Here is a 14,779-nt window from a genome sequence, read left to right as displayed (position 1 = left end):
GAAGCTTGTACATTATCTGAACAGAACAGACTTAATGGCCTGGGCCAGACTTTTGTGTATTCAAGCTTGGATCTGGTTTTCAATAGGTACCCATCTCCCAAGGTTGTGTTAAAGGGAACTTATTTCTTATTGGCTTATTTTCTCATCAGTTTTTAATTTTTATTTATCAATTCTAGAGAGAGGAAGGGAGAGGGAGATTTGTTGTTCCACTTATTTACGCATTCATTGCTTGCTTCTTGTATGTGCCCTGACCAGGGATCAAACCTGCAACCTTGGCTTATCAGGACAAGGCTCTAACCAACTGAGCCTCCCAGCCAGGGCAGAAGTCTCAACTTCTTAATTTTGCTTAGGGAAAAATAATTTGGCAGCCCTTTCTTTTAGCCAATTCATGATGACCAATACAAATATATTAATTAGGTATTTTTCAACCCAATATACAATCTAACAATAATCAATATTTTCATCCTGCAAGGCTTAAGATTCCTCAATTTTATGGGATGCCACTTGTTTTCTTTTCAGTATCATTAGCACTTTTTGTTTTTATATACTGGGTAAGAAATAATGGAATTGGTGGGTGTGAGAAAATAATAAACTAGAGGGGACTTGAATAATATGACAGGGTCTAAACAGCAGTGAATTTCAATGCAGATCTAGGGTGTTTGGATATTATAATTTCAAATGGGTTTCTTGTATTGGTGAGCTATAGGGAAGAGTAATACATAATACAGTCAGCTCAACCAGTATAACCTGCATATAAGAATGTGCTTGTGGTTGGTGCTGCAGGAGCAGCAGAGGCAGTGGTGGCTGGTGGGTTGGCACAAGTGGCTGAAACCATGGAAGGAGGCAAACCTGGAAAGGACAGTGGGAAGGCCAAAGCTAAGGCAGTGTCTCACTCACTGAGAGCTCACTAAAGTGTCCCATGGCTGCATCCACAGACATCTGAAGACTCACACCACAAACCTGGGAATGGTCAGTGTCACTATTGCAGTGTATAGTGCTGAAATCCTGGAGTACCTCACTGCTAAGGTGCTGGAGCTGGCAGGTAATGCTTCCCAGGATCTCAAAGGAAAGCAGATCACTCCACGTCACTTGCAGCTTACGATAGGTAGCGATGATGAGTTGGACTCAAGGCTACTACAGCTGGGGGAAGGGGGTGGTATCCCTCACATTTACAAGTCTCTGACTGGAAAGAAGGGGCCACAGAAAACTTAGAGAGTTGTTTTAACCAACCCTTTCCTCCCATCATTGTACTGTAAATGGGAAAGAAACAATAATGGGGATATGTGGACTTTTAAAAAATGGAGCCCCGCCGGTGTGGCTCAGTGGTTGAGCGTTGACTCATGCACCAGTATGTCGCTGGTTCAATTCCCCAGCAGGGCACATGCCCGGGTTTCGGGTTCGATCCCCAGCAGGGGGCATGCAGGAGGCAGCTGATAGATGTTGATGTTTCTTTCATCTATGTTTCTTTTTTTTTTTTTAAATATATCTTTATTGATTTCAGAGAGAGGAAAGGAGAGGGAGAGAGAAACATCAATGATGAGAGAGTCATTGATCGGCTGCAGCCCACAACCCGGGCATGTGCCCTGACTGGGAATCGAACCCTGATCACCTAGGTCGATGCTTAACCGCTGAGCCACGCCCGGCCAGGCTCATCTATGTTTCTCTCTCTCTACCTCTCCCTTCCTCTTTCTCTAAAATCAATAAAAACATTTAAAAAATAAAAATAAAAATTTAAGTGGAAAAGCATAGGTAATTACTATAAACGTGGTAAAAGGAACATGTGTACGTTCTTAAACTTGAAGTTTGATAAAAGTACCTTTCCATGTGGCAACAGTGTACTGACTGGCTAGGTTCCTCCCATGAGCTTTATACAATTTGGAATCGATAAACCATTTTTTTAAACAAACAAAGAATGTGCTTGGAATAACTGTGGGAATAAAAAAGATATGGCTCCTCAAGGACTATAGTCGACACTTTTGAGTACAAGTCATTTACTTGCAGGTAGAGGTGCTGAAACACTGGTAGGGGAGTGAAGAGACACAAGTAAGGGAAGACAGCTGATAACACAGCTGCCATTGTGAGTAAATGCGTGTAATCCCATGGGAAGATCTGAAACCAGTATACAACACATGCTTCAGAGATATTCCACCCAAGGGGAGGGAGATCTAGTTTATATCAAATTCCCATCAAGCATTGTATAAGGCCTGCTCCCAGGATGTGCTAGTTACCCCCACAGAGCAGTGGCCTTTCATGGTTTTAGAAAAAGCCTGCAGACCAAGAGATGAAGACAGTGCAAGACAGATAAAACACACAAAAGGGGTAAGGCCAGAGGGGCAGGAGCAGGGCACCAACAGCATCTGCTATAAACATTGATGAAAAACTCTCAGTAGAAACAGCGATTTTCAACCAGTGTGCTGAAAGAATTTTTAAAACATGCAATACCTGACTATTTAGTCAGGGGCACTGACCTCTTTTCCCTTAGACTGTCAAACAAAAAAAATGACCACAGCCAACACAACAATAGCTGTCCGGTGCAAATGAATCAAAATTATACTTTTTTTTTTTTTTGGTCATATCGGCAAAAACATATTTTTTGGCAAGCCACAGAATTTTAGTAATTAGTTTATGTGCGCCATGAGGTGAAAAAGGTTGAAAATCGCTGTAGTAGCACACTAATTTAATTTTATAAAAAAGTTTAAGTAATTCTTAATACCTCACTAGCTACTAGCAAGTAGCACTTACTTTTAAACAGCCATCAGTATCAGGTCATTATTCTGTGTGAAACCAAGAAAGGGAATCTGAAATCATTCACAATTTATTAAATGGTGTCCAGCCTGGGGACCATAGAGCAAAGCTTCCAGGCCTCCCTTCTGCCTTCACTTGACTTGGGGAATGAAGGCATAGGGACTCACAGGAAATCGAACACAACAGCCTATCACATTTTCTATGAATTCTGGACTACAGCAAGGTCACCTACAAAATGAGGGCCTCACGGAAAAATAAAGCTTGGCTCCTGTTTATTAATTTTCATAAAACAATCTAATGATACATACTTGCAATAGTGGCAAGCTATGGTCTTTAAGTTATAGCTTTTCCCATTAGTCACACAGATACCTGCTCTCTGTGAGTACCCTGATGCTTAATAAAACTGGTGCGCCAACTGAAACATTTCCCACATTTGTCACATCTATAGGGTCTCTCTCCATTATGGATGACCTCATGTCGATGAAGATTTGACTTAAAATTAAAAGTTTTCCCACAATCTCTACATTCAAATAATTTCCCCTTAGTATGGGTCCTCTGATGCTGAACGAGATCTATATTCCGCCCAAAGGATTCTCCACATTCACTGCATTTGTGAGCATTCGGTTTGCTGTGAATTTGTTGATGGCTTTTAAGCGTTGAATTCCGAACAAAGGCTTTTCCACATTCAAGGCATTTATGGGTTTTTTCTCCACTGTGGATTACCTGGTGTCGAATTAGGGTTGAATTCTGACTAAATGTTCTTTCACATTCACTACATTTGTAGGGTTTCTCTTTGGTATGGATCCTTTTATGTTCAACAAGATATGCCATCTGACGGAAAAATTTTCCACATTCATGACATTCATATGGCTTTTCTTGAGAGTGACACTGTTTATGAACAGTAAGTGCAGACTTCTGTTTGAAGGCTTGCCCACATATGTCGCACTCAAAGGGATCCTCTGAAGTGTGAAATCTCTGATGTCGAACAAAATTTGCCTGACGTTTGAAGACTCTTCCACATTCACTGCACTCATAAGACTTTGAATTTGTAAGAATTTGCTTATGCCTCGAAAACAATGATCTCTGATTGAAGGGTTTACCATACTCTTCATATCTGCCCTGCTTCTTACTTATTTGAGCATTCTGATCTTGAAAAAGGTTGACGTTTTGAAGGAAGTCCTGGTTGCATTCATTATCAACACTAGGGAGTGCAACTCTGTAAATGTCCACAAATTTGTTAAATTTAACTAACTTTTCTGAAGGTGTCGTGGCTGTCTTCTGCTTTACCACCGCTATCTTACATGATTCTAAATTTTCAGAAATTTTCTGCTTTGGAGTTAGCTTTATCATCTGGTATCTGGCTTCGGAACCTAGCGAAACAAAAAGAAAATATATAAGTGACCTGTCCACCACAGAAGGAAAAAGAGAAAAGAAGCTGTTTGTGATATAAGACATTGAAATGAGGCTAAAAAATGCTCAGTTACATCATCATACTAAAGAGGCCAAAATTCGGATTTTCATAGGACTCTCAAATTTTATAACTGAAAGAGTTCTTGACATCAGCTGACTAAAAAATGCACAAGGGTGTGTGAGAGAATGTGAGAACCGAATGAACCCATCACCATTACTGAAAAAGCAACTTAATGTAGGTGCTCAGTAGTGTTGCATAAATGTAGGCGGGAGAGCATCTTATACTATCTAGATAAGCATGTTTTAAATAATTCTAGGAGAAAGAACTTAAAACTGGAGAAAGTATAAGATAGAATAGAAAAGGAACCAGAGAGAAGTAGGTACAAAAGCCAACAAAATAGAGCAGTGGTTCTCAACCAGGGGTGGTTTTACTTCCTGGAGACATTTTTAGTTGTCACAACTGGTGTGGAGCTACTGGAATCTAGTGGGTAGAAGCCAAGAGCGCTGCTAAACATCCTACAGTGCACAGGACAGCTCCACAACAGCAAAGAATTATCCAGCCAAAATGTCAAAGTGCCTCAACTGAGAAACCTTGGAGTAGAGGGATGTGGAAAAGGGTAGAAGCAGCAAAAGGACATAGTAAGTAGGAAAAAGAAGGTACATCAAGAAAAACCAAGTAATATGAAAACAAAATGAAAGCAAGGGAACAAGAGAAAATACAGAGAAAGGATAAGTAATAAGGATAGAATAAAGCAGTAGCTAGGATGGCATAAAAGCTGTCAGAAAACACCAGATCAGCTGCTTCAGAGAAGTACTTTAGTGCAAAAGAGAATGAGCTTCACAGACTGGAAATCAAATCCCAACGAGCAGTCTTCTGTGTGATATCTTCATCTATCAGTCTCTGCACTGATGGTCTTCCCGCTACCTTCAGGGGGCAGTAGGGATGAAGTGAGAGAATATATGCTAAACACCTGGCTCAGGATTTGGGACACAGAGGGGCTTCATTAATGTGACTTCCCTTCCTCTTTACGGTTTCTGCTTCACTGGATCTTCTCACCCACCTGGGCAAGCACTACTGGAAGCCTTTCTAGTCCCAGCTCTTGGAAGATCCAGGATCCATGGGTCTTCCCACTGCTCCAGCTGACAGATCACCTCAGGTTTAGGAATCTGGAAACCTACTCATGGGGAAGTAAAAGGGACGGGGTGGTTAGTGAGTTACAGAGAGAGGCCCTAGAGCTCAGTTTAACCCCTTTGGGTCTACAGTGGCAAGGAGGTAAGGACAATAATAAAAAGGGCTCCTGAAAATAGAAATCTGCACAATCTTTGTGAAAATCTGGCAATCGTTATTGACAGCCTGATGATATTCACACCCTTGGATGTGGTAAATTCACTTTTAGAATTACAGCCTAAGGAAAAAATTAATGTTCCAGAGCTGTTCAGCAGATTTATAACCATGCAAAACTGGAAATAAATGTTAGTAGGGGAATAATTAAAGTATAGCACATTAATATAATAAAGGAAAATGTATTAGGCACATATTAAAAATCCAAGTGTTCAAAAAATATTTATTAAAACCAGAAAGTGTTTCCTGTACATTTTAAAAGCAGAATATAAAACTCATGTACAGTATAATTCAAAACTCATGTAAAGTATGATCCACATTTTTTATTTTAAAACTATGTGTGTGTATATGTACATAAGTATACATATATATGAAAAGACTAGGAAAAAGTAAACCAAAATGTTGACAAGTTATTTCTGCACCTGCAGATGACTTTTATTTTCTACTTTATTATTGAAAAATCATTCAATTATATATTAGGAGACTTAAAAGTACCATACCCTTTAACTCCAAAATTCCAGTCCCAGGAATATATCTTGAAGAATAATCAGGAATTCATATAAAGATTTATAGTCAGAAATACTCATTGGAACATTATCATATAAAAAATGATAAACACACAAGAGAACCAACAAACAAAGCAAAGCCAAGCTTAACATTCCTAAGTGGGAAAATAAGTAAATATTATGGATCATACAATAGATTTACATTAAGATCATTTACTATATTTATGGGGGCATTTAATAACACAGGGAAAATGCTAGCGCTATAATATTAAGTTTTAAAGGGATTACAGAATTATACAAAGAATATGCTTACAGAATTATACAAAGAATATGCCCAGCTACATTTTTTTAAAAATATGTTTTTATTTATTTTAGAGAAGATGAAAGAGGGAGAGAGGGAAACATCGATGTGAGAGAAAAACATTGATGGGTCACCTCCTGTATGCGCCCTGACCGGGGTGAAACGGCCCAGCGACCGTTTGGTGCATGGGACAATGCTCAATCAACTGAGCCACACAGCCAGGGCGCTCAGCTACATTTTTAAAAGCAGAGAGGAAAAAACAAAGCTGGAAGGAAATACTTCAAAATATTAAGTGTTACCCCTGAATGTTTTCCCCTCCCCTTCATGCTTTTCTGTACTGTCCATGTATTCAAATATGCTCTTGTAATTTTTAAAAGAAAAAGAAACATTAAAAAATCCAGAGGTGGGTAGATAATGCTGTGACAGACAGTGTATCAAGACTGTCAATGGATCAAAAATGTGTCTCCAGAAAGAGAACTATTTATACAGGTAACTTCCACCATAGGACATTCAGCATTGGATTAAGAAAAAGGCTGGCTCCTGGGAAGAAAGTAGCAGTGAAGGTTCAGAAATAAAGTTGGTTAAGAATAATTTCCTGGGCAACCAGTGATGTTGCAAACAAGGAAGGAACTCATTTCCAGAGAAAAGAAATAAGACATTTCACGAGAGTAAGAAGCTAGCCTTGGAATTCAATCTGCTACAATCTTTTCAACTCCAAAAAGCTTTACAGACGTAGAGGCAGCCAGTGGCGGTGGGAAATGAACTCTAGAACAAAAGGAAATTTCCTTGTTCCTGATCCCTTATCTGAAACCCTGAAGCCGGATGAGCTTCAGGATTCAGAATTTTTCCAGATTTTACAAAGCTGACTTTCTATTGTATACTACCCCAAGCCCCAACAAGGTTTGGAATTGTACCTTTAATCAAACACACTGATATTTCTAATGCTAAATATACAGATACAAAGATTGAACAGGAAAAATAAGAATGATAAATAGCTTCCTGTAGGATGAAGTCAGGTTCGGCCACCGGATGACTTTAAGTTGGATCTTGTAGCAAATGAGTTATGAAAACATTTCTGGTTTCCAGAGCTTTTTCTGATTTTGGGATTGCAGAAAAGGGATTGAGGATTCATGTAGACACTCAGAGCCCTCAAAGGCAAATCTTTAAGCCAAGTAATTACCCAACAAAATCATGTTTCTGTAATTCTCCAGCATCACATCTCTGTAGAGGTCCTTTTGAGCCCAGTCAAGTTTGTTCCACTCTTCTCTGGTGAAGTACATAGCCACATCCTCAAAGGACAGCGACTCCTGAAAACACAGCGACTAATTATAGCTTCAATTCTGACAATCACTTTGTGAGCTCTTATTATTATTCTATAGGTCAGGTTTGATGAGATAATGACTTGGCCAAGCCCATTCAATTAGTAAGTAGATCACCCTCAAGCCAGACATGTTCTTTTTTCTATGCTAGAGTCAACAAACTTTTTCTTTAGGCCAGATGGTAAATATTTTAGGCTTCTCAGGCCCTTTGGTCTCTGCTGCAATTATTCAGCTCTACTACAGTAGCACAAAAGAAAGCCATGGAAAACAACAGGCATCACTGTTCAAAACAAGCTTTACTACCAGTTCCAAGTCAGCTTGACGAACCCTGCTTTATACAACACTTCCTTTTACAAATGATATATTTCTTCTGCCTGGGTTCACATAGGGAAGAGACAGCATACTCAAATGAGGTCACTGAGGACAGCTTAGTGGGCAGGCTAGTCACAAAAGAATGGACAGGCTTCCAACAGGGCCTGCTGAAGTGTGCAGGGGCTGGCTCTGCTGGGGAATCATTACCCACTAGGTCTGAAGGGAAAGGCAGAGGAGGGATTATTAGAATCCAAAAAGTTGCTGGAGAGGAAACTAGGCTGAAATCAGGTCCTGGGAGAAATGCAACCACTGTCATCAGATAGCCCAGCAGGAAGGAAGCTGTGGGAAAAAGCACCTGACATTAATTTCTTTCAAGCCTCTGGTCCCCCGATTCCCACCACTGCATTGCCAAAAGCCAATCAGAAGCCAGAGGGCAAGGAAGCCCCCTGATAGCAAATATAAAGGCCAGCCTCCCAGAGCACAGACCAAGGTGGGGAAGGGTGGAAAGTATATCCAGAGGGATCAAGTGTTCAGCACAATGTATGCGGTAGAAGTTCCCATTTGCAAATGTGTGTTCACCTCATGTGGGCAGAGAACAGAATGTCTGATTCATATGCTATTGCAACTCTTGGAGCAGAGCCCTGGCTGTGTGCCCACCACACTCCCTTCTCTTATAAGACATTCAGGGGGTATTTGTGCAGAACAAAGGTGTTCAGTAATAGGGAACACCAACCCCATCCTGAGAAGCTTCCCACAGCTCCCCTTTGGAGACAGACATCAGAATCTCCCCAATTACATGGCCTTTCCTTCCTCCCTACTGAACATGACTTCCTCAAGCTCTCTCTCGCCACCATCCTGAATGTCCCTCCTTTTACTGTCTCCTGAACTTGACCAACTCAGCCGTCTGCATTCTCTGCATCTACGTGAAGGTTAACAGGTGGTAGGGGATGAAATGGTTTAACCTCCCATCGAGTTATCTCTGTGCATTTGGTTTTACAGTTGGGCCCTTAATGATCCTCAGCAACTCTTACTCTCATATTCCCCACCAGTGGTACTCTATGTATTTATCACTCTTGTTTCTTTAAGAAACAACTGAACACCAATAAGTTGTTAACCTTCATGCTATTGGCCAGTAATAAAAGTAAAAGTTACAACTCAGTCTGTGCACCGCTCAACTCTAAGGACACCACTCACATCACAGAGGTGCGAGGGGGCCCCCTAGAGTTGCCAAGTGCATAACTGTACAACCCCGCAGTCCTGGTCTCTGCTTCAGGAAGTGAAAGATCCAGTGAAGGAAGATGGAGAAATCAACATGGTAATGACCCAGCGGTCAATATCCTGTGGGAGGTGGTCAGAGGGGGCTGTGAGGACAGGGAGCTCACCTTCCCTTTCAGAAGGCACTGCCCGTTAAGTCCCAGAAAACAGCCCATGGGGCACATGCTCTTTAACCCCCCTCATACTCCCCTAGTTGTTAACCTACATTTCTGCTCATCCCTCTCCTTCAGAGGAAGAGGTGCCCTTCCAGTAATCCCTCCTCCTCTGTCACCAATTCCATTCTCCCGTCTCTTCCAGGGTCTGAATCCAAAGATGATGAGTCTTCTTTTTCTATATCTTTCCCCTCTTTCCCCTTGTGATATTGTGATTTACAGTAAAAAAAAATTTAAAAATGTGTATTTGGTCTTCGTTCCCTGCACAAAATTTCCTAAAGGAATTACAACAAATGAGCATCTTTTAATATCTGGTCTTTGGTCCTCAATTTTTGAGATAGCTCTAGAGCCATAAAGGTGAAAGGAATGTCTTGTTACTCATAACTTTCTTCCACCACACCTGAGTGTATGTTAACGAGATGAACTTTAGAAAGTCCCTAAAAATGGGAGAACCACCATGGGATTAGAGGGTTAGAACTTTCAGACCTCTTCCACCCCCCAACTGAGAGGAGAGGAGCCGAAGAGTAAACCTATCATCCCTTCTGGTTTCCATTCTTTCTCTTTCCCTTATTGGACCAGCTTCTATAAAGAAAACTACACACTCACCTGCAATCTCTCCACAACCCACCATCTGGATTAGGCCCCCACAGCTCCTCTGAAACTATTTTTCTAAGCTTGTTGCCCTCCTCTACCCCCCCCTACCCTGCCCATGAGTGCCTACTTGGGTACACAGGCAAGAGTAAAGTAGTTAATGCAGGAAGTCAGAGAAGTTTTTAGAGATGATTTTTGAGTTGACTCTTAAAATATGAATAAGTGAATTAACCTGTGGACAGGGAGAACAATACAAAAGAATGGAGGAACAAAAGACCATTATGCATTCCTGTGTGCAGATTTTCTGGCTGTGGGGAAAGGCTGGAAATAAAGCTGAGAACACAGGCAGAGTTTCAGAATCCCTTAGAAAATGCAGACATGCTAGAGCAATATGGTCCATCTGCTACAATTTGAACTCCCTCCTTCCTGATCAAGACTGTTCTTTTAAAATTGTTACAATTGCGCTGGCTGGCGCTGCTCAGTGGTTAGAGCGTTGGTCTGCACACCAAAGGGTTCATGGGTTCAATTCCTGGTCAGGGGTACGAATCTGGATTGTGGGTTCGCTCCCTGCCCCCAGTCGATGTGTCTCTTTCACATCAATGTTTCTCTCTCTCTCTCTTTCCCTCCCTCCCTCCTTTCCACTCTCTCTGAAAAGCAATGGAAAAAATATTCTCTGATGAAGATTAACAAAAAAAATAAATAAAATTGTTGCAATGGCTTCCCAACGTGTCCCTTACTTAAACTCAATTTCTTATAATCACCAGCCATAATGTCACAAATTCCGTAACTAGGCTTCCATTATATCCTTTATACTAACAGAACAGAATTTATCCCTGTATTATAAGATTTTACATATCTACCTTTACAAACATCAGCTCCTTCAGGTAAGAGTTTATCTCCCAGCATAAAGTATGCAGTACATACACAATAATGCTCACTAACAAAAACAATAAATTATGGTTACAATAGCTAAAACTTGCAGAGTGCTTAAAATGTAACTAGATACTAGGCAAAGTACTCCACATACCTTATTTCATTTAATCTTCACAACTCTTTGCTATAGGTACTAGCATTATCCCATTTTACACATAAGAAAAGTGGCCCAGAGAGCTTATGTAACTTGCTGAAGGTAACACATCTAAAACAGAACATGGATTTGAACTTGTCTGAGCTCCAGAGTTTAAGGTCTTTACATCACCTTCCAAGAAGGAAAAATCCCCAAATTGATAAAGATCGCTCAACTTGAACAAAGATGTTAAAGTCACATTAAAGCCATCACCCAGCCACAGGGACTATACTGAGGAAGCGGAGGAGAACCCAGCTTACCTTCGGAGCTGTCAGAAACACAGCTTCCATAGCCTGGTTTCTAAGATGGGGCGGGATCCTGGCCACCAGGCTAAGCTGAAGGAGAAAAAAAGATACTGAGAGAGGCCAGTCCGAATTTGAACCTCTCTCACTAGGCAACTCTGGGACAAGCAATTTCAACAGAACCAAAAACCTCAACTAATACAAAGCCACTGTGTTTGGTGTTGGAATATCTGATAAAATGAAAGGAGACACTAGAATAGTCTTTTTAGTAATTTCTGAAGCTAGATCCATTTTCAAAGCTATATCCTAAAGAACCCGTGGCCCTGCCCTCCCCTTTTCCCCAGAACATGTTCTGTAGTACCTCATTATAAAAATAGCACTCTGATCTGCAACCTGCAGAAATCAGCCCAGGACTCAAACCCCAACCAATGGAGCATTAGGCCCCAAATCAGAACTTGGTCAATAATTGCCACCTTATCCCTAATATTTATGCTCCTTCTTCAACAGAGAAGGATCAACAGAGAAAGCCAAACATGCTTCTCGCTGCCCAATCACATAGGATGTCCCACTTCTATTCATTTAATCTGCTCCAGGGTTCTCAAGCTGACAACCTTTTTCAGCTTTCCCTTTTTCCACTATAAAGCTTTCCCCTCCCTACCTGTGAGTCTCTGCCAAAAACAAGTGATGGTGGCTGACTCCCTTGATATAGCACACTCTGAATAAAGAGCCCTTGCTTGTTCTCATTTGAGTGGCCTCTGTTTATTTCTACATCATACAGAATCAGCTCAGAGAATGTAAAAATGATTTTAGGGCAGTTATCAGATTTCAGGCAACATATTATACACAAAGAGGCAATTAATGTCAAAAAGAAATTCAGCTTTACTTGATATGGATATTTTATTGAGCAAGAAACAAACTGCAAACAAGGAGACTTTAAAACTCAAAGTGTTAAGAAACTGGGCTCTCGGTAGTTACTGCTCAGCTTACAAAGCATGTGTGGGCTAGCAGAATACACCACCCCAAAATATGCTTCTTTGGAATACTGATTATTTTTAGTTGCAGGAACTTGAAAAACAGCAAATGCAGAGAGAAGCTTTCTATGAACCCCCTTTATCTGCCTAAGGACAGATCCTCCAAAAGGAACTCAGCTGTCACAAATCAATCCCAGGCAGTTTCATCAACCAGAGAAGACTGATTCTTATCACAGGAGATGAGACTGGAAGTCAATACCACACTCAGACACAAACTATTAGACCTCCCATCTGTTTTTCTAAGAGCCCGTTCATCTTTCCTAAGAACACTTTACTCTCCTAAGAGGCCTACATTCTCCATCTCTTTTCCCTATTCAGATGGGAAAGAACTGAATTCTAAGCCAATCCAGGAGTTACTCATTTTTCCCTGGGTATCTCCTGTATATTCATGAGGTACACGTTAATAAACCTGTCTTAATCTCTTATTGCAGGGGTTTCAGCTAAGAACTCAGAAAGGGGAGAGAAAATTTTTTTTCTCCCCCATAGACATGAATGAATAAGTACCTTGTTTCCTACTGTGATTGGTTACTAGAAACTTATATTCCTTTTAGAGTAGTAGTAATGTACAAGTTTACTTCTTTGTAGCTGATTGACTAAGAAGATACAAGGTCACCCCAGCATGAAGAAAGCTTAACTTTCATTTAAGGACAGAGTCAGCATTTTGGGGGAAATTAGTACAGTTTAAGCTTGGGGTCCCAGCTACGGGTGGTTGGCCTAGGGTTATACTCAAACTGTGGCCTCCATTTTAGCTTTTCTTTAACATTATAAGTTCAATATTGTTACTCTCAGGGTGTACACACGTGATGGAATACGCGTGATTTTCATTTCTTTCTTGTGCTTTTCTGGCTACCGGTGAACCTTGCTTTTTGTGTGAGTGCATTTTAAAGAAAGTCCCTCACACACCGTTCACGTTCCCTAAAAACATCGTGTAAGAAGACCCTCTGCCTCTTAAGCAGGGAGGCGCTCCAACACACGTCCTGATGCTGCTCCAAGGTTGGGGAAGGGACTTCGACCTTCTCACTACTGTGAACGCTGAACATCTGGCACTCAGAACCTCAAGAGCCACTTCACAATAATGTGAACCCCTGAACTTTTAACATCTCGTTTGCCCCTATAAGTAACCAAACTAAACAACAGTATCAACCAGGCAATCGATCGCCAGACTCTGTTCCTCCTTAATGCTAAACAAGTGACAGAGCGGAACATATTCAAACGCTGCCGTCTTCAGGAAGACGAAGGTAAATGCCCTGCGACTTCCCCGGAAGGCCGGAAGGCGCGCGGGGGACTCCCGAGCTTGACACCTTCCGTGGCGGAGCCACCGGGACTTCCCCACGGCACCCACCGCTCCCATCACACGGGCTTTTTTCTCCCCAAACCTGCTCGGCGCCTGCCCCAGGCAGGCCTGTGTGTCCACGGGCAGCGACCTCGTGGGCTGGGCTCCCCTCTCCAGGATCTGGGCCCGCCCCGGGACCTGGTCTGCGCCTCCATTAATCCCCCACTAAGGGTGCTAAAGCGGAAGATTCCCGTGCTTCTCCCTCGCCCACTCGGGCGTGCGGGGTAGAGCATCCTCTTCTGCGTACCTTCTAGAAACCGCGGAGGCTTCGCAACTCTATGGTTGAGATGATTGTACAGCTGCCTGAAGCCACCAGCGCCGGGCGCATCTGGCTGCGCCAATCGACAAGACTTCCAGACCCCGCCCCGCGGCGGCCCTGAAACTGTAGCAAGAATCGCTTGGGGCGCTTTAAAAATTCTCTGAGACCTACTCCTTCCACACCACCTGCATCATAATGTCTAGGGATGGGCCCTCCAGCAACTGGGTGTTTTTAAAACCTCTTCTTGTGAGTGTAATGTAGAGTGACTAACCTTTTAGCCAACCCTGGAAAAACCCGACCAAAAAAACCATAATTTGTTGATTATACGTATGTGTTATTACTTGAACATAAAAATATAAAAATGGTGTTTATCTGAAATTAGATTATTTGGAGTTACTTACTTTTCTAATACATGAATGCTGTTATTTAAACAACAACCGTGAAAATGAAAAAAGGGGAAACCTCATTCAAAATGGACTCCAGAAGTCTCATTTATAAATTACAAGAATTTTGAATATAGGAAGGTTATTGATTTTTGTATGTTAGTTTAATAACTTGCCACATTACTGGATCTTATGGTTTGTAGTTATTTATAAATTCTCTTGGGTTTTCTAGGTACATAATAGATCCAGTTTTATTTTTCCTCTTAGAATTGTAGGTTTCTAGTTGCTTTTTCCTGTCTAATTGTATTGGACAATGACTTCTAGGGAGGAGGGGGGAAGAGAAAGAGAGGAAGAGGAGAGAGAGACATATCCATTAGTTGCCTCCCACAGGCACCCTGACACATCCCAACCAGGGCCAGGGATGGAGCCTACAACCCGGGTACGTGCCCTTGGCCAGAATTGAACCCCGGACCCTTCAGTCCATGGCCAATTCTCCAGCCACTGAGCCAAAC

The 14,779-nt window shown here is 41.7% G+C and overlaps 1 protein-coding gene and 1 pseudogene across 1 annotated transcript; one reads left to right on the top strand and one right to left on the bottom strand.

Annotated features, from left to right (window-relative positions):
• Window positions 1-833: 833 nt before the first annotated feature.
• LOC107540963 (histone H2A.V pseudogene) lies at window positions 834-1,378 on the top strand (annotated as a pseudogene).
• A 340-nt stretch (window positions 1,379-1,718) lies between these two features.
• ZNF789 (zinc finger protein 789) lies at window positions 1,719-13,752 on the bottom strand. The gene is made up of 5 exons (XM_016217860.2): window positions 13,669-13,752; window positions 11,280-11,354; window positions 7,485-7,611; window positions 5,217-5,330; window positions 1,719-4,115 (listed from the first exon to the last, which is right to left on the bottom strand). Exons 2-5 carry the CDS (start codon window positions 11,307-11,309, stop codon window positions 3,103-3,105), a joined length of 1,284 nt encoding a protein of 427 aa, XP_016073346.2. The 5' UTR covers window positions 11,310-11,354; window positions 13,669-13,752; the 3' UTR covers window positions 1,719-3,102.
• Window positions 13,753-14,779: the final 1,027 nt, after the last annotated feature.

The sequence above is a fragment of the Miniopterus natalensis genome, chromosome 3, assembly GCF_054644295.1.
Source record: "Miniopterus natalensis isolate mMinNat1 chromosome 3, mMinNat1.hap1, whole genome shotgun sequence".
NCBI classification, from domain to species: Eukaryota; Metazoa; Chordata; class Mammalia; order Chiroptera; family Miniopteridae; genus Miniopterus; species Miniopterus natalensis.
This window is presented reverse-complemented; position numbering and strand designations above follow the sequence as displayed.

What these genes read in the sequence shown, in the direction of transcription:
- ZNF789 (XM_016217860.2), bottom strand. Translation starts at nt 11,309, where the DNA reads ATGGAAGCTGTGTTTCTGACAGCTCCGAAG. An exon ending in TGTTTCTGACAGCTCCGAAG is followed by an intron (nt 7,612 to 11,279) that starts GTAAGCTGGGTT and finishes CTGTGTTTTCAG; the next exon opens with GAGTCGCTGTCCTTTGAGGA. An exon ending in CAGAAACATGATTTTGTTGG is followed by an intron (nt 5,331 to 7,484) that starts GTAATTACTTGG and finishes CCCCATGAGTAG; the next exon opens with GTTTCCAGATTCCTAAACCT.